Consider the following 18607-nt stretch of genomic DNA (forward strand, 5'->3'; position numbering starts at 1 on the left):
AATAAACCCTAACATCTAGGGACAACATAAAATGTTAATATCTTGATATTTTGCTGTGTGTCATTTTGGTCTGATGTCTAAATGTGAACAGTATGATGAAGAGGGCTGTTTTATACAAGTTGTCAGTGAAGCAGAACATTTTGTGGTCAATACAAATTTGGAGGAAATCAAATTAATTTAATCTGTGAAGGTTATACTGCATTTTAGGTTCATTCTGACATCATACAAAAAGCTTAACATCCCCAACTTTTTGTGAGTATATTGTGATACCAATTCATGGACTTCTGAAATCTTCCAGAAGAGTGGCAGTACTGCTCACACTATCAAGTCATTTACATTTTTTTTCAACCTTTAAATATATCTAAAAAGCCAAGCAAATTTAATTAATTTAAAGGCAAACACATAATAGTTACTGTTTAAGATGTTAAATGTTAACATTAAAGTTAATTTAATATTTCTAACGTAGTGGTGCTTTCAGGAAAATATTTAAACAAGTCTTTGTGTGTGAGCTGTGTGAGAGCTGAATTTGGCTTCATTTCTTTTCCCATGACATTTAAACTTTAATTTATCATCTACGTGGATGCAGGGAACAGTCACTCCTGGGAGATGATTGTGGGGTTCCTTATTAAAAGTTCATGCGCGTGTGCGCGCGAGCTACTCAGACTATGTGTGTGTGTGTTTTGATGGGCCAGTTTCTTTTAGATAAGCACTTTGGACAGCATGGGGGTTGAGCAATCAGACCAGGGCTCTAAACCACTGGCCAGAACGGAACTTCCGTCCTCGCCTGGTCCTACAAAGGAAAAAAATAAGAGTCGGGCGTTTATAAATGGGGACTATCAGCTCTCCTTTGCTATATCAGCTTCGGTTCGTTGAACACAGAGGTCCACGCCACTGAGAGTCACAAAAAGAAGCGTTTTTAACATCGACGGCATGATTTCTGGAACACAAGCGCTACTTTTCTGCGCGCTTCTCCTCTGCGGTCAGCAGGAAGCGGCTCCCTCCCCACGCGGACGTTGCGCAGAGGGTCTTTGCTCCTTTCAAGTTCTCCTGGACTTTCGAGGTGCGGAAAACTTCTGCAAAGACTTAAACGGGAAGCTGTTTTCGTCCAAAGACATAAAGACAATTATTAGCCTACTGAGGGGACTCAGCGGTAGATTCTGGCTGGGCAACAACGAAAAAGCAAGTCTCCACGACTGCCCCGCCGTCTCCGTGACGGGGGGGCAGAATGTCACGGCGCTGACGGTGCCGTGCAAAGACAAACTGGACGGCCAAGTGTGCCAGTATGAATCCGACAATGTCTGTCGTCCTTTTCAGGCGAGCGCAGGCGCAAAGGTTAAGTATACCACAATTAAAGGCTATGAGCTGGTCGATTCGGAGATGCTTCCACCCGGGACCTTCGCCATAGTGGGAGACGATAAATACCCTGATTCCAAGCATTTGTGCTCCTCCAGCTGGAATACAGCCCCCTGGAACTGCGAGGTGCTGAACGGCGGCTGCGAACACAGTTGTAGTTCAGGCGCGTGCATCTGTCCCATCGGACACACGCTCCATCCCAACAACATCTCCTGCATCACGGACTCGTGCGCCGCTTGCGCGCAGGAGTGCCAACAAAAAGGTGATAGCTACGTATGCAAATGCTATGAAGGCTACAGGCTGGCTCAGGACGGGACGAGCTGCGAGGACGTGAATGAGTGCGAGGAGAAGAGTGACATCTGCACATCTGAGGGTGAGAAATGTGTGAACAACAAAGGAGGATACAAATGCGAGTGCGCCGATAACTTTGTGGAGGAGGATGGAACGTGCGTAAATAATGCAATCTGTTTTAAATGCGAGCATGAGTGTGACAAGATCAACGGGGTGTTCCAGTGTGTGTGCAATAAGAATTTCAGGGTGTCACTTAAAGACCCAACCAAGTGTGAGCGTCACTGCGGTCAGAGTCAATGTCCAGCCTCTTGTGACCCCAACCCAGACCTGGAGAAGAAGGACATGCAGCAATGTTTCTGCCCCGATGGCTACATTTTAGACAGAATTAACCAGACTTCTATCTGCTACGACATTGATGAATGTGAGCAGCAGAACCCGTGTGACCACAGGTGTGAGAACATGTTCGGAGGTTATAGGTGTTGGTGCGATGAGGGGTTCAAGCTGGTAGAAGAAGAGTGTGTGAGACTGGAAAATGAGGGCGATGAGCTTGGATCAGGTTTATCTTCTGAACTTGTCACTCCAGGCAACGTTCAGACACCTGCTTTGCCCTCTTATGTTAAAGCTGGCAGCGTCATGGGCATCACCATGTTCTTGGTGCTGATCGCGGTGCTGCTGCTCTTCCTGGCCAGAAAAATAGTGAAACGCTGCGGCAGATTTACATTGACCACCTTTAAACACCCAGATATAGACATTTTCTACCTGCAGCAGGTGACAACTGATACATACAAGAGGTTATCATTTGACAAACAGTTTAAAAATGATTCGCAAAGATGAGCACACTGCTGAAAACACGTGTTTTTTCTTCATAGAAACTTTAAAGCTACAATAAATCATATTATGAAAATTCAACATCACTGAAAAGAGAAATTATGCTTCTGGTGGATTTCTTCTTCGTTTTCTACACACAAGGAAAAGTACATGATGAACTGATTATTACAACTAAAGTTGACATCTAATATAAAATGTAAAGTAAAATGTGTAAAATCAAACGGCCAATGACATTTTTAATCAGCAGTTTACTGAGGATGCTCGTGCATCGCTTTGCTGCACAGACTTACATCACTGATAGGAGAAAATTTTACTTTGAGCCAAATCACAAGTTTTATTATTTTCTTCAGCTTTACTGACTGTTTAGGTTTGAACATCTGGTGGTTTTATGACTTTTACACCCTTTTCATGAAATGTAAACAGTTTGCACATAAAAATATCAACACCCAACAGTTGGCAAGATGATAATGTACCTGGGAGACAGATTTTAGGTGTGGCCCCGTGCCCCACCAGGCCAGAATGTTGGCGCTTGTCTTGTCTAAATCACTTAAAATTCTCAAAATATGTTGGACTGTGGTTAAAATAACATGATCATTGCTGTCTTGCTGACAGTTTCCGTCATTCCCACAACAGAATTCGAGTGTTTTTGTAACATTATTTCTTGTTTTTGTTTGTGGAGTTAAATGAGTATTTTTTTATTCTAATATGATTTATTGTGAAGGGAAAAATATGTTTGTATCAAGTAAAATGCATAATAATTGCTGCTGTCATGTAGTCCCTCACTGTCACAGATTTTGTTTTTTAATTTTAATAAAATAGTCCTGATTTTGGGGATTTTTAACATTTGGAACACACAGGCTTTGCCCTGTGGGTTCATAGTTACTGAACTTCAGCTTATATCCGCATCAGATATGTTAATGCCAAGGTGTAACGCTGTCTTTACACTGCTGCCTGACATTTACAAGAGACTGAATGTTTTTAACTTTTCTCTACAACAGGCTGATCATCACAGATCAGCTTCACCTGAATGTAAACTGTGCTGCTACTGACAATAAAGATGTATCTTGCACCTCGCTCAGAGATGTTGAGCTGCTAACAGCCTCTCTGCAACCTTTCACATGATGCAGTATTTATTTGCTGTCAGATGATTTACGGTATGTTTTTGGTTTGTATCCTGGTGTCAAATGGAGACAGACCACATGTTTAATCTCTCAGTTAACTTTGCTTTAAACTCTTTAAATGTCTAAACTAAGAACAAAAGCAATGAACAATTATGAAATCGATGTTTTTTCGCATATGGTTCAAATAAAAGTTAATAATATATTAACATAGTTAAACTCGTCCAAAATGAAAACAGTAAAACACGTTTGGTAAACCATGATGACTCAGGGAGGTTTATTACCCTTTTATTTCACAGGATTTATAATAGGCAATGAAAAATGTGCTTCATCAAAAGGTAGAACTGGCAGTTTAAGGGTTAAATTACAAAGATTTAACATTCACACTACCTCCTCAATAAGACATTTAACTGGCTCTTTTCGCCCAGTTTTGAGGATTTGGGACTCAGTTTTAAGGTGTTGTGCTACGTTAATTTATTTCTTTGCAGTCAGTTTCTGTTTATCTACTTAAACATTAATATAAAGGGAGCAAAAAACGTTTTTTCTGCGTTTCAGAGCCATGTTCTCAATTCTCATATGAAAGTCTGGAATGATGACTCGATTTAAAATATTATTTAGCTATATGTTTTAAAGAAATATCGAAATCCAAAAAAAACTTGAATCAAACACCTTTTATCTATTCTGATAAAAGCATGACTCAACAGCTTGCTCAGATGTTAACAATGGTTGAACTGGGAGGGGCTACTACAATTTGGGGGAGTGGGGTTAAAGCTCCATAGCGTGCGTACGGCCTCTGTGCGTACATGCGTAAAAGCCGTGCGTAATTGGGACGTTGTCAGCTATGAAAGAGACAGCCAGCAGTTCGGTAGGCAGTTTGCAGAGCGACTTCCTTCCTCCGCCGGGACACTAATATGGAGTTGGGGGGCTATAAATGTGAGCTGACGGCTTTCTCCAACAAGCACGCTGAAAGACCGCTGGAACGCACAAGAACTTGAACGGACAGCACCGATGCTTAAACATGAATAACGCGACGGGTTTATTCGTCGTGCTGTCGGCTTTCCTGGTGGGAAAAGTCGGTGGGATGACGCCGAATAGCGGGTACTGCATTGGGAATGAATGTTTCACGGTGTTCCGGAATTCAGATGATTTCCCAAGTGCATACGCTTTATGCAAACAAAAAGGTGGTCATTTAATGACAGTGCGCTCTTCTGTATCACATGATACCCTCTCTATATTGTTGGGAAACTTTACGGGGAAGTTCTGGATCGGTTTAAACCTACCGAACGACTGCCCAGACGCCTCAGCGGGTCTGAAAGGCTACGAATGGGTAACTAAAGACAGAAGGAGTGATTTCACCAACTGGCTGCCAGGCTTTGACAGCAGCTGCTCTGCTCACCGCTGCGTCTCAGTTTCCAAAGAGAACGACTTTAAATGGACCCAAACGTCATGCCAGGAACATGCTGCGGGATTTCTCTGTGAAAACAACTTCACCGAACCGTGTAAAGGTTTAACAGCTGCAACGGATGAGTCTGTGTCCTACATCACTCCGTATGGGTTTGGAGGAGATGATGTGCTATCTTTGCCCCCTGGAAGCATTGCCACTCGGAAGCCATCTGAGAATAAATATTTGTGCTTCGCCAAGAAGTGGCTCCAGGCGCCCTGGAGCTGCGAGATCCTTAAAGGTGGATGTGAACACAAATGCACCGTGGACCCCAAAAAAGACCCGTCCTGCTACTGCCCGCCAGGGCAAACTGTCAATCCTGTAAATAAAGTCACATGTGAAGCAAAAATTACCAATGACCCGTGCGCGCCCCTAGGCTGCCAGGACACCTGCTATAAGAAAGGGGACTCCTACGCGTGCACGTGCCCCCAGGGCTTCCAGCTGGACGCTGACGGCAGGTCGTGCGCGGATTTTAATGAATGTGAAGATGAGCGCCAGTGTCCCGAGAAGAACTTCATGTGCGTCAACACTGTCGGCAGCTTTAAGTGCGTCTGCAAGGCGGGATTCAAGATGACGGGCGGCCAGTGCGTCGACATGGACGAGTGCACGTTAGGTCTGTGCGAGCACGAGTGCATCAATACTCCTGGCAGCTACACGTGCACGTGTTATGAAGGATATATAGTGGACCGGCAGTCGCCAGATAAATGTGAACTTCACTGCGGGATGGAGGAATGCCCAGCGGTGTGCGACCCCAACATCAAGTACCAGTGTGTCTGTCCGAGAGGTTATGTGGCAGAAGAGAGGGAAAGTGAGACAGTTTGCATAGACATCGACGAATGCGAGTCTTCCTTTTGCGACCACTATTGTAAGAATTTCTTTGGCAGTTATTTGTGCTCGTGCCGTCGGGGATATAAATTAGTTGATGAGGTCAAGTGCGTAAAAAGCGAGAACGAAGACGACTCCGGGATGACTGTTACTCCAAACATCCCCACCTTATCGTTTGTCCCATATCCTGGTCCGACCCGGCGGCCCTCGGCGGTGACAGCGGGGGGGCTCGTGGGAATAATAGTGTGCACAGTTTTCTTTATTGTGCTGTTGGTTTTTGGGGTTCATCTCTTGCTGAGTCGCAGAGGGAAGATGGAGAGCGCTAGTGCGCTCAAAGCCGCGGAGGGCGAGGCCCACGGCTTACAGCAGGTGACAGATGACTGCTGAAGAGACGGGGCAGAGACACACGAAAGAAGACACGTGAATGTATAAGTCAAGCTTAAAACATAAACCGGTTTGAAAGGAGGTAGATTACACAGTAAAACACAAGAAAGGGGATGGATGTGGCGAAGATGAGGAGAACACAAAATCATAATTACTGCAACAGACTGTTTATTCACCATCTCTTATAGGACATGTTATAACAAGAACGACTAAGGACATTTTCCCTTTTACAGTTTGTATGCAATATTAAAAAGTGTAAATGATTAAATGACTGTTGTCTGCTCCTTTAGCCTCCTGCTCTTCAGATACAGGAGGATGAGTGCGACACCTTGTGGAGAAAAGATAGAACTGCAAGGACATCAGTCAGATCTTTTCATTCGCCTCTTGTCCTCCACTTGTCCAGTTTCCTTTTTGTCTACAAACTGTGCCAAGTTTTCAGCTACTAGAAACCCCCTTCATACGGCAGTGTCAGTTTAATTACAAAAACAATTATTGTGAAAATAATAATAATAATAGTGATCATAGTAGTAATAATAATAATAATAATAATAATAATAATAATAATAACTAATATTAAATAAAATAACCAGCATTCAAATAACACAAGTGGGAAGAAAACTTTCCAGGAACTACAAAGCATCACAGTTTTGTTTGGTTGGACCACATTTCAGTTATTCTACATAACTAATCATGTTTTTTCTTATAAATGTGAAGGTGAGCTCTGTGTGTGTCAGATATTTAGCTACTCCTCTGCTTAAAGTGATCATTGGAGAATGTGACTTGTAGTTTCAGTTTCAAACTTAATGCTTTCATTGAATGTTTTAATCAAAGACAAGATTCTGTTGGTTTTCTTCGCTTGACAACCACTTTTAACAAATTGTCCTGAACACAGTTATTATAAATGTGGATCATGTCACAAATTTATTTTAACTGGATTTCATTTGGACTAAAAAGAGTTGGACTGAAATGAAGTGAGATAGAAAATGTCGCAGCTACACTAAAGCTGAGAAAAGAAAAAACAAATATTTTGTTTCAGCTCATTGAGGTTTGGGGCATTCATTTATTCCTGCACAGTTCTCTGAAGGTCCTAACATTTCATTCAAGATGAGGTCTGGACTGGATCATGTCAACACATTGAGTCTTTTATCTTGCAGTTAATGTGTTTCTAGCTGTGTTTAGGATCCATTTCATGTTGGTTTTGATAAAACTTTGGACAGAGGGCTTCACTGGACTCCAGAAGACTTTGGTATCCAGACATATGACATCGAGATGATGGGCCCCAGGATGTCTGAGGATGTTAAAAATTTCCTCTGCCAAATCTGTTCAGTTTCTACCTGACCATTTCCTGCCATGGCATGAAAGGAAGAAACATTTTTTTCTTCAGTAAAGACAACACTGCTGCAGAAGATACTATAGAATCTTCGGCTGCCATGGATATGAAAGGAGAAAAACTCGTGGTGTGGCCACCATCCTCCCCTGAACTCAACTCTACTGAGAACTTGTGGAGCATCCTTAAAAAGAAGATGTATGAGGGCATTAGACCTCCAAACAGCAACTTGTGGAGGCAGTTCTGGTCTCCTCACTGAGATCCAGACAGAAACTATTGTAAGATGAGATTCATTTTTGTTATAGGTGAACACACGTTCAGACTATTTTGCATTACTGCTCTAGTGGAGAGGAGACAGAGTAATATGGTTGGACTGGAAAATACCCACTCACTGTTTGAGTAGAAGAAGAGTTGCTGCGTTCTGTTGTGACCAGGTGCAAAATGAAGCATCCCATTCTCACAAGAAAACTCGACCCCAAATAATTTCTCTGCCATGACCTGAATTCAGTTAATAGTTAATTCTGAATACACATATTACACACACAGACTTCCAGGTTCAACGGATGAGAAAGTTTTTATGTTATGTTATGTTATGTTATGTTATGTTATGTTATGTTATCATAGAGCTGGACTAAATGTTTTATTCATTTCTCAGTCACCTACAGTCTAATGAAAAAATCTGACAGGTGAACATTTTCAGTCCTTTTAACCTATTTAATGTTTGAAAGCGCAGTGTAGAATAGTTTAGAACACTGTGTACACACACGCACGCAAAACACTTAATACAGAGTTTTTTTTTTGCAGGGAAAGACAATAATAAAGATAATTTTAAAAAATAGCCAGAGGTTAATCCAATATTTTTAATCAAAAAGAAAATTCAATTCAGTTTGATGGGTAGCCAGCTTTTTTATTTATTTATTTGTTTTTTTTAATGAATTGTCCTTTATGATCACAGTGAATATAAATTGGACTAATGTGGATCTAGCTTGTGCTGGTATGGCAGGTTTGTGTGTTTTGTTTTTTGTTTTTGTTTTTTTTGTTTGTTTGTTTGTTTTTTTTAACTAAATGTGCTGGTCATATTGATCGTGATGAATATATTATTGTACATAATGAAAAAAAAAAACACCACCATGTCTAGGTTTGTTCAAATAAGCTTTTGCAAACCTAACCTTTGTTACTATATTTTCTAGAGAACAAACTTTCTCCTGAAACATTTGGGCCACAAAATCACTGCTGATGTCCTTCCTCTTTGCAGTGTGTTAACACAGAACTGAATCCTCGAAACCAGCAAACTGCAGATACTTGTGCTTCAACCCAGATTGTCAGATGAAGTACCTTATTCTCAGCATTTCATAAACTAAATTAAATGACATAGATTAGGATAATTCAGGGATACAGTTTAAGCAGACTGCAACTTGCTAAGAGTAGTGAATTTTAGACTCCATGTATAGACAGGCTGATGTAAAGCACACAGAGGTTTTACCATTGAAGGTAATTAGGGTCTTAGGTGCCCTGAAGACTGGACTTAGCACAACACCATGTGTATAAACACATGTGTGTGTTTTCACAGGATTGGTCACTTCAGGACTTCAGGAATGTCTTTGTCTGAAACGTATATAAGGATGCTTTACACATGTTTTCAGGGGATTCTCAAAATTGGCCAGAGACCTCACAGAGATGCATATCTGTTTAAGATGTCACTTTTTGTAATAAACCATCATTTTCTTATACATCAAGCTGATGTCCGGAGCTCTTCTTTTTACCTGAAAGTATTTTTTCACATCCACAAAATAAACACCAGAGACTATTAATTTATTAAGTGCATATGATCGGTTTCTCACACACTGTCGCTGCCTCGTGGTTTAAAGGTTAAAGCTGGTGCTTCCTTACATTTTTGTTTTTAATCGCTGTTGAATTAGCCTTTAATTGGCCAGTGTTTTAAACATATATTTTCTTTATCTTTTCACTCAGTTCATAGCACAAGTATGTTGCAGTGTTTTGTAAATTTGAGTTTAAAACGTCCTGAACCAAATGCTAAATCACTGAAAAAGGAAGGAAGGAGAAATGGAGCCATGTGGGAAATTGCTACATATTGTTGTTGTGGAAGAAAAACGGCGGATGTTTCTGCAGGTTTATCTGCAGGAGGAGGAGCTCCCCACTCAGCACACAGAGACCTTTCAGTTTTCTTCATCCAGCTGCTCAGGTGAGACATTTCACTCTGTCACACTGTATTCACTAACGGTAACAAAACAAAAATAACTTACAAAAATATTTACAACCGAATTCTTCAAAGTTAGTAAATGTGGAATTTGATAGAAGCCTCTTGTTGTTCCGGGATCGAACAATCCGAACGAGTTTGGTTAAAAACAGCCGGATTGGGCAACATACTGAGGGAGCAGCCCCGAAGCTGCAGCTGGAAAACGACTTACACTACGAAAATAATAATAGTAATATTAATCATAATAATAAAATCTAGAGATATTTGGGCTAAAGAGGTAATGACACTGATAACAAGGCGGTGACGAGGCTTGGGTCGTCCTGCGCCGTTTAGTTGAGGTCAGAGCAGCTTACCTGTTGTAGCGTCCTCCTATATTTTTATATAAAAATATAAATAAGTAATAACTAAATAAAACAGAAAACACTTGTTTTTTTTATTTTATTTTCGTTTCCCAAATCAAAGTAAAGTGCTCAGATTTGTACACAAAACGAAAATGAAATAAAAGTTCTCTGTTGAACTGCAACTGCAACTTTATAACTCACTTTAAAAACAACTGAGTTAACAAAGTGCTATAATGTGCACAAAATATTAAAAACTATTCAAATAAATGGTATATAAGACATTAAAATTTTTAAATACACTTAAATAAAATCAATTAACTAAAATCAAAATAAAATTAGATCAAACTCAAATCAGATAAAATGTCAACATGTCAAACTGTGCCAAGGTGAACAAATGGGTTTGAAGAGATTTAAAAACAAATAGATTGTAATATGCCGTTACTTTGTTTCACATGTGCACTGAGAAAATTAAATGAATTTACTGTTTTATAGAATTATTTACTTATTGTTTCCACCCGTATCTGTAGATACAGAGCAGCTGACTTGAGATAGTTCATAGTTGGCCAAAAATTTCCTCCATCTACGGTGCTCACTGCCATTTAACACGAGCTGAATCTGCTGTTTAACTTACATATAGGCCATAACCATTATTTTATCAATAAATCATTGTCAATATTTTCTTTTTATCACAGGTAAGGTCAGGCTTTTGGTAAGTTCTCAAGGGTAACAATGAAAACTCGCTATCTACAGGCGGGATGCTGTTACTGCGCTCTTTGAGAGGTGGTGTTTGTCACGGCAGGGGTGCTTTTTTCGGCAGAACACCTGCCGATGCTCTACTTTAAATGGAATGAAAACTCCACCCACCTGACTTGCCGCCGGGTCACCCGGGTGGTGGTGCAGACCCAGTGTAAAGTCTCTTTGTTTTATTTCTTCTCTTATTTGTTAACATTAAGTTGGTATATAAATCTATGACTGGCGTTATACAAGTGCGGTACACAAGTACCAGGAAACAAACAGGATCAGGCAGACTGAGGCAGCAGCCGCAGGGGCGGCACATCTGTTCATGCTTATAAATTAAAATTCAGATTTAGAACAAATGGTAGACAGCTGCCAAGTAACAAGACAAGCAAACACTAATGTCGATCGTACTGCTTAATGCAGATCAGTTACAACAACACAGCAACTTTTAGCACAGACATGGCAGCAGTTAAAAATCTGTAGACTCTTCTCGTGTGGTTTTAGCCTCATTATTTTAAAAACGATGTCCTCTGTGGTAATTTGTTGTGGAGTTTTTTGTCAAGACAGAGGTTTGTTTGTTCACTAGGAGCTTCAGCAACTGTTGTAATTACAACTTTACTCCATCTTTCCTCATTAAACACGGTGGACTACAAATTTGACCAAAACTAAAGCATTTGTTTCTGATTTCTACATTTCCCACAGTGCAATTTCATTTCTAACTTTGGTCATTTACAGACTTTAAAAAGAAAAAGAAAAACATCCTTCAGATTCACGCAAGTCGTTCATCCCTTTAAACGAATAAAAATGTGATTCTGTGAATTTGTTTATGTTTTAAATCAGTAGACTGCCCCTTTAACTTTTATGGAAAATCATTTTAATGCCCACCTACTTCAAATGCTTGTGGTTTGAATTGAATAAAAAGGCTAACATGTCCACTGTTTACAGACCTATAAATCCAAAACATTAAGCATTTAACAGGCACAAACACTAATAAACTGTAACAGCGTGGCAGGTGCTGCAGAAGCAATAATCTCTAGGAGATTTATTCCAGGTCCCATATTTACTCTATGCAAACAATTCAAGTATTAAAAAGGAGATTTGATATTAAAACTTTAGTTCAGACATGAACTAAGCACTATTTACTGGGACTCTGGAGCGACACCAGTGAACCATGAACCTGCCTGAGTAAACAGCCTGACAGCTTTTCCTGTATGCATTACTAAGCCCTGAAGTTGCCAGTAATGTTTACACTGCTGAGATAATTTAATAACGTTACAGACTTTAAGCTTTGCTAACTTCATTTTCTCTGTCTTTATAGATTAAGAACACCATGTTGGTCGTGGTCCTTCGGTTGGTTTGCACTGCCTTTTACCTACAGGTATGTTTGTAACTTTAACCTCACACAATTTAATTTAAATTTAGGCTTCAAGTCCATGTGCTGCACTTAGCTTACTAGCTCCGTGTTTACACCTAGTAGAGTGCTTTAAACGGATTAACATTTTATCAAGTTGAATTTAAAGTGATTCATTCATTTGAATCAGGTGTGTTAAAACAGGAATACATCTAAAACCTGCAGGACTGCAGCTCTTGAGGCCTCAACCTATGTATCTCTGGTGTAGTGTGAACTAGTCTTGCACAGGTCAAATTTTAACAACCCGCACCTGTCTGAACCCACTAGGATGATTACCAATCCCCACCCGTTACCCTCGGATATCTCCCAGTAAAATCTGGACCTGACTTGTTGACGTATAACCTTCAGCTCGACCCGAGACCCACACTTTAACACATTAAGTAACTGTAGATGTGATAGTGTTGTTCTGTAATCTATTTTATTTACAATGAAAAACAAAGGAAAAGACAACATAGTAAATATGTTTGAAGATTATTTTTAAGCAGAACTTTCTCAACATTTTTTTTAACTTTCATAATATTGCACTAAACCACTAGATTACGTCCCTATAGTCTCTGTTTGATTCAGATATTGCTGCATAAACAAGATTTCATGCACTGGTTTCAGCTGTGGTCTCCGCTCCTGAATCACACAACCAGCAGCAGGAAAATCCTCTCCTCACAGGGATGGCCAGAACATTCCTCACAAAAGGTGCAAGGTTAGGAAATACTCCTGTAGGGCTTCGAAATAAAGGTGACCACGACGCCTGATAAGAAAAACATCTGTCTTTCCCACAAAAATAAGAAAGAAAAGAGAAGAAAGTAAAAACAAATCCTATTCTCAGCTGCCAGCACCCATGAAATTTTATCCGTGTCATTTTTACCTGTGAAACAACGTCTTTGCAGGTTGCCCGTTGCAGGACTCTGGTGTGAACGCTCATTTGTTCTCTGGTGCAGACAGAGAAGTAAACTCTGATCCACTTGCAAGTGAATCCTGATGTAGTTCGTTCAGTGTGAAAGTAAACAGGACATCCAGTAAATGAGTGTCTGGATGTGATGTCGAGCACGTTGGATAGTAACCTGCTGGAAATCTTGCCGCATCTCCGGCTGCTCATACTGGACAGATTCTTATGAAAACTATATTAGTTTAACACCAAAGTGTCATTCCTCACCCAATCGAACTGAGAGCCCTGGACTAATCTCGTATGAATGCATCCTAAATTATAATGTAACAACCTAAGGAAATCAGAACTGAGCATTAAGGCCTGCAGGATGAACATAGTCGCAGGAATGCATGTAACATGGATCGTTTTGATTTAATAAATAAATAATTAATTTTAATCTTGGGATGAATATATAATTAGTAAATTAACTGATTTGCTACAAAGCAACAAACTGGGACAGGATGCCAGTACATCATTCATTTGTGGCTTTATTGTTCCCCAAAAACTACAAATCCCACAAAACTGGGCATCGGTCTGCCTACTGTATAACCTCATTTCCACCAACGCATTCGGTTTGGGATGGATGATGCAGTTTGGTTCAGCAAACCCTGCATTTCCAAGCCAACTATACCCTTACCTGGTAGGTGAGGTATAAGCCAGATAGCGTAATAGCATGACTCGAAAAACCCAAAATATGAAAGAAAAAGATGGTCTGCAACAATGATATTGTAAGATCTCCTGTGATTAAGCACGCTGTTATAAGTAAAAGATTTAAACACTTAATTTAGGGGCTTAAAACTGCCTTGAAACTAAAACAATATGCATATATTGGGTGACTCATTATCTTATTAATAATCTGTGACCAGTATAATGTTTTTTCATCCAGTGTCACCAGACGGGCTCCACAAAGTTGAGTTTAGTACCGAGAATGTTCATTTTTCAACACATTTACAAAGAACAACCAATCATTCAGTTGCTTTTCCAGATTACAGAAATAACTAAATCCTCCAATCCGTAGGTGACCATGTGCTACCAATCATGCAATTTTTATGGACAAATCGCTTACTGCCCGGGTCAGGAGCACTACTGGGTTCCAGTTCTACCTCCCAGCATCACCCACCTCTACCTGGACAGCAACTACATCAGTGAGATCAACAGCACCTCGTTGAGATCCTACGAGGAGCTGCTGGAATTAGATCTTGGAAACCAGAAAGTAGTCCTTGTCATCAGGAACGATTCTTTTCTCAGGCAGAGGAAGCTGACCCGGTTGGTTCTTGGCCTTAATCCTGGACTTAAACTGGAGCCGAGGTCGTTTGCAGGACTGTCCAATTTACAAAACCTATTTTTGGATTATTGCTCCCTGACAGAATCCATACTGGCAGAAAATTATCTGGAGCCACTTTTGTCTTTAGAAATGCTTAACCTCTTTGGTAACCGTATAGAGAGGCTCCGTCCTGGTCTCTTCTTTTCAAATCTTACAAAGTTTACAAACCTTAACCTCAAACTGAATCAGATTGACAGGTTATGTGAAGAGAATCTAGTTGGTTTCAGGGGCAAATATTTTACACTCAACATTCATTCCAACCAATTATTCAAAACAGATTTTGACTGGGGCAGCTGTGGAAACCCTTTTAAAGGAATGGGCTTCAGACTTCTTGACTTATCTAGCAATGGAGTAAATTTGATGAGAATAAGACAGTTTTTCAGAGCCATTAATGGAACACCGATTGGTCATCTTGTGTACTCTGGACTCATTGGGAAAGACTTTTCACACGACAACTTTCCTGATCCGGATAACAACACATTTGAAGGCCTTGAGAACAGTTATGTTACTATTTTACAAATCCCTAAAAATCGGATTTTTGCTTTACAGAGTGATGTCTTTAAGCCTTTAAAAGACGTGTTGATTATTGACATCTCCAGTAACAAAATTAATCAGATTAACAGAAACGCCTTTCGTGGTCTCCAAGGACATCTAAAAATACTCAACCTGTCATCAAATCTGTTGGGAGAAATATATTCGGACACATTCAACAGTCTGACAGAACTTGTAATCTTGGATTTGTCTTACAATCACATTGGTGTGTTGGGAAGCAAAGCATTCAGAGGTCTTCCCAAATTACAAAATTTACACCTGACAGGGAACTCACTGCGAGATCTGGGTTTTCCTGAATCGTTACCAAACTTAAATATTCTCTTCTTGGGAGATAACAAGTTGAATTCAGTCACACAAATCAGTCGTTTTGGCATGAACAGTGTCTATGTAGATGTTTCAGATAACAGATTAACAAACTTGGAGGATATTTATGAAATTTTAAGTCATTTCAAGCATCTCCAGTATTTATTTTACGGTGGCAACTTCATCAGATACTGCATGGTAAATCAGGCAAAAATCCCTCATAATAATAGTTTGCAAGAGCTGGATCTTCATGGCGTTTTTCTGCAGCTGGTTTGGTCACAGGGGCAATGTCTCAACCTGTTTGATCATCTCAAGAAAACGAGACATCTAAATATAAGCTTCAATTCACTTACGACTCTTCCTCAGGGGATTTTCAGCGGTCTCAGCTCGATTGTAGAGATCGACCTTTCGTCAAATGCCTTGACCTATCTGCAGGCAGACGTCTTTCCGGTCAGCCTGAAAAAACTCCACCTTTCAAACAACTTACTAGCTTCCCCTGATCCTGTGACTTTCCAGTCTCTCAGCTTCCTCAGCCTGTCAGCAAATCGCTTCCACTGCAACTGCACGCTGGTGAGCTTCCTGAATTGGCTGGACATGACCAATGTAACCTTCATGAGCCCAGTAGAAGAGTACAGATGTGAGTTTCCAGCTGCCGTCCATAACCTTTCCCTGCTGGAATACGCCACGATCATCGAACCCTGTGAGGGCGATGATGAAGAGGCTGTTCAAGCTCTTAAATTTGTACTTTTTATCTTCTCTGCCATCCTCATCATCATTGTTCTACTCGGTGGGATTATTTACGCCCGTCTACGTGGGCACATTTTTATCATCTACAAAAAGATTGTCGGCAGAGTTCTTGAGGGCCCAAAACCTGCTCCTGCAGAGCAGAACTGGCAGTACGACGCCTTCTTCTGCTTCAGCAACTGTGATCACAGGTGGGTAGAGGATGCTTTGCTGAAGAAGCTGGATAACCAGTTTTCAGAGGAAAACTTGCTTCGGTGTTGCTTCGAGGCCAGAGACTTCCTGCCTGGTGAAGACCACCTCTCAAACATCAGAGATGCCATCTGGTGCAGCAGGAAGACTTTATGCATCGTCTCCAAGGAGTTTCTTAAAGGTACTGTTTCTCTGACTGATGTAATATTGAAGTATTAGATCATGCTTAAGTTGTGGCCTTGAATTATGCTTTCTTTTTACTGAGATAAACATTTTTAAATAAATGATATCTGAATAGGTCCTATGTATGCCTTTTATCAGTCTGATCTGTGAGAGCCAAAATAACAAGGTTGTGCTTCTTTGTAGATGGCTGGTGCTTGGAGGCGTTTGCGCTTGCTCATGGTCGGATGTTGGAGGAGCTGACAAATGTCTTGATCATGTTGGTGGTAGGGAAGGTGTGTATTCTCTAAACCTGAGAGTGGATCCAGTCTGTGGGATACAATATTAACAACATTTCACCACCATATACACAAGTAAAGTCTTAGAATATTTGGCTGATAATGAGCATTGCTAGCATATTGTTGGTGAAGTGTGCTAGCATATGTCACTGGCCACTTGACAAAGCTAATTACCTCATCATGTAGATCTACTTTTGGTTGGGAAACTTGGAGCTGCTTTATTCAGGTTTTTGACCTTTACCTTCTGTTTATTGTGCTGTAATCAATCCATAGGTGGCTCACTACCAGCTGATGAAGTGCCATGCAGTCAGAGCATTTGTCCAGGGGAGGGAGTACCTCACCTGGCCAGAGGACCCTCAGGACCTGGAGTGGTTTTTTGAGCGACTTGTCTCACAGATCCTTAAAGACACCAAGGTGAAAAAGTTTGTAGTTGACAAGCCTGAGCCTGCAAAACCTGAATGTCCGCTGGATAAAGGGGACCACATTCCACTTGAGAACATTAGAGCGATTGTCACAGAAACTCCACCTTCATGATAGTTGAAGAAAACTCCAGCCTTGTTAAAGACTGAACTGTTGGTTTCTTTTATAAACATGAAAATGCAAACAACTGATATATTGCTGACTTTATCACACCTTTCGATAAAGTTAGAATTATTACATGGAGATAAGGTGTCAAAGATTAAAAGGAAAAGAACTTTGTTGTCCAAAAAACATTAGAAATAAACTAAAAATAGATCAAGAGCAGGAGTAACATATGAAAACTATACTAGTATTTGGCAGTACACTGGTTCAAACTGGTAACAAGTTTTTACTTTTGTTATGATATGAGTTTATCTTGTATTGGTAACACTAGTTTAAGTGGCCTACGATGGGAATGTGGTGCAGCAGGAAACTGTTTGAGGGGGGACCTTTTTCACTGCTGCACCACTAAACATGCAGCAGAGCAGCTGTGATGTGGGAGATATTGAAACTTAAGATGGTCACCCTCCAAATCCTCAGGTAAAACTGAAAAATCTGAAGGACACTGGAATCAGATGTCACTTGTGGATGTGTTTGCAAGATGTTCTGACTATGACAAACAAGCAAAGGATCAACTCCACAAGACCTGGTTCTGATGACAAGTTCTTTAGGGAGAAAACGGATCATGGGACTTATTTGTTATAATAAGTTTGTTCTAATGTAAAATTCTCATGACAATGAAATAGTCTGTTGTCGGCCAATCTACTGCAGCAAACCCCCTGCAGCAGGGGGTTTACTGACATCACTCCCAGAGGCAGCAAAGCAGCTTCTTGTCATCATAAAATCTCCACCATGTTTTACTTATGACTGTGAACTCGTGCACTGCGTCCACAAAGAGTCACATTTGGTCTCCTCCATCCATCAAGCATCATCTCTAAAAGAAGCGTCTATGAAAGCTGTTGTAAACATAACTCTTTCCTCTTTGTGCCTTTCTTTAAACAGCAGTTTCCTCCATGGCTCATAATAACAACAAGGCTTTAAATCACAACATCAGCCTGAAGCTCACTGGAGTTCTCACATGTCGTACATATCTGTGATAAACTGTTGTAAAGTAATTAAAAGATGTCAAAATGTTTTATTTCATTGGGAGAAAGCTTTTTTAGCCTTTGTACAATAATTGTGAACATTTTAATACTATATTCAGATATGCAGTTGTAATAAAGTTTTCATTCAAGAGCATAAACAAAATTCTGAGTTCAGTAAGAGACAATACATAGAATGGGCTTTATAAATCTGATTAAAATGCACATATCTGCCTTTGTGTGTGTACTCATGTTATTTGTACAAACAAATCAAATTGAAAGTTTTGTTTTTGCAACGC

General features: G+C 40.3%; 3 protein-coding genes across 4 annotated transcripts; all 3 read left to right on the plus strand.

Moving 5' to 3' along the window:
- Positions 1–758: 758 nt before the first annotated feature.
- On the plus strand, positions 759–3809 carry LOC121634030 (thrombomodulin-like). The gene is made up of 2 exons (XM_041976423.1): positions 759–2455; positions 2702–3809. Coding segments are annotated over exons 1-2 (1527 nt in total). The 5' UTR covers positions 759–930; the 3' UTR covers positions 2704–3809.
- Positions 3810–4439: 630 nt separating this feature from the next.
- Positions 4440–9303, plus strand: LOC121634148 (thrombomodulin-like). Its single transcript, XM_041976643.1, has one exon. It carries the CDS (start codon positions 4609–4611, stop codon positions 6241–6243), a length of 1635 nt encoding a protein of 544 aa, XP_041832577.1. The 5' UTR covers positions 4440–4608; the 3' UTR covers positions 6244–9303.
- A 448-nt stretch (positions 9304–9751) lies between these two features.
- tlr5a (toll-like receptor 5a) lies at positions 9752–18470 on the plus strand. 2 transcript variants are annotated; one of them, XM_041976159.1, is made up of 5 exons: positions 9752–9770; positions 12183–12242; positions 14216–16490; positions 16676–16764; positions 17041–18470. In XM_041976159.1, exons 2-5 carry the CDS (start codon positions 12195–12197, stop codon positions 17299–17301), a joined length of 2673 nt encoding a protein of 890 aa, XP_041832093.1. In that variant the 5' UTR covers positions 9752–9770; positions 12183–12194; the 3' UTR covers positions 17302–18470. The 2 variants fall into 2 exon arrangements, with proteins under 2 accessions (XP_041832093.1, XP_041832094.1); XM_041976160.1 differs by lacking the exon at positions 9752–9770 and adding an exon at positions 12079–12102.
- Positions 18471–18607: the final 137 nt, after the last annotated feature.

Source organism: Melanotaenia boesemani, chromosome 22, assembly GCF_017639745.1.
Source record: "Melanotaenia boesemani isolate fMelBoe1 chromosome 22, fMelBoe1.pri, whole genome shotgun sequence".
Classification (NCBI taxonomy): domain Eukaryota; kingdom Metazoa; phylum Chordata; class Actinopteri; order Atheriniformes; family Melanotaeniidae; genus Melanotaenia; species Melanotaenia boesemani.

Coding starts and splice junctions, on each gene's coding strand:
- LOC121634030 (XM_041976423.1), top strand. CDS start 931: ATGATTTCTGGAACACAAGCGCTACTTTTCTGCGCGCTTCTCCTCTGC.
- LOC121634148 (XM_041976643.1), top strand. CDS start 4,609: ATGAATAACGCGACGGGTTTATTCGTCGTGCTGTCGGCTTTCCTGGTG.
- tlr5a (XM_041976159.1), top strand. CDS start 12,195: ATGTTGGTCGTGGTCCTTCGGTTGGTTTGCACTGCCTTTTACCTACAG. Junction 16,491..16,675: donor CTCCAAGGAGTTTCTTAAAG/GTACTGTTTCTC, acceptor GCTTCTTTGTAG/ATGGCTGGTGCTTGGAGGCG. Junction 16,765..17,040: donor TCATGTTGGTGGTAGGGAAG/GTGTGTATTCTC, acceptor ATCAATCCATAG/GTGGCTCACTACCAGCTGAT.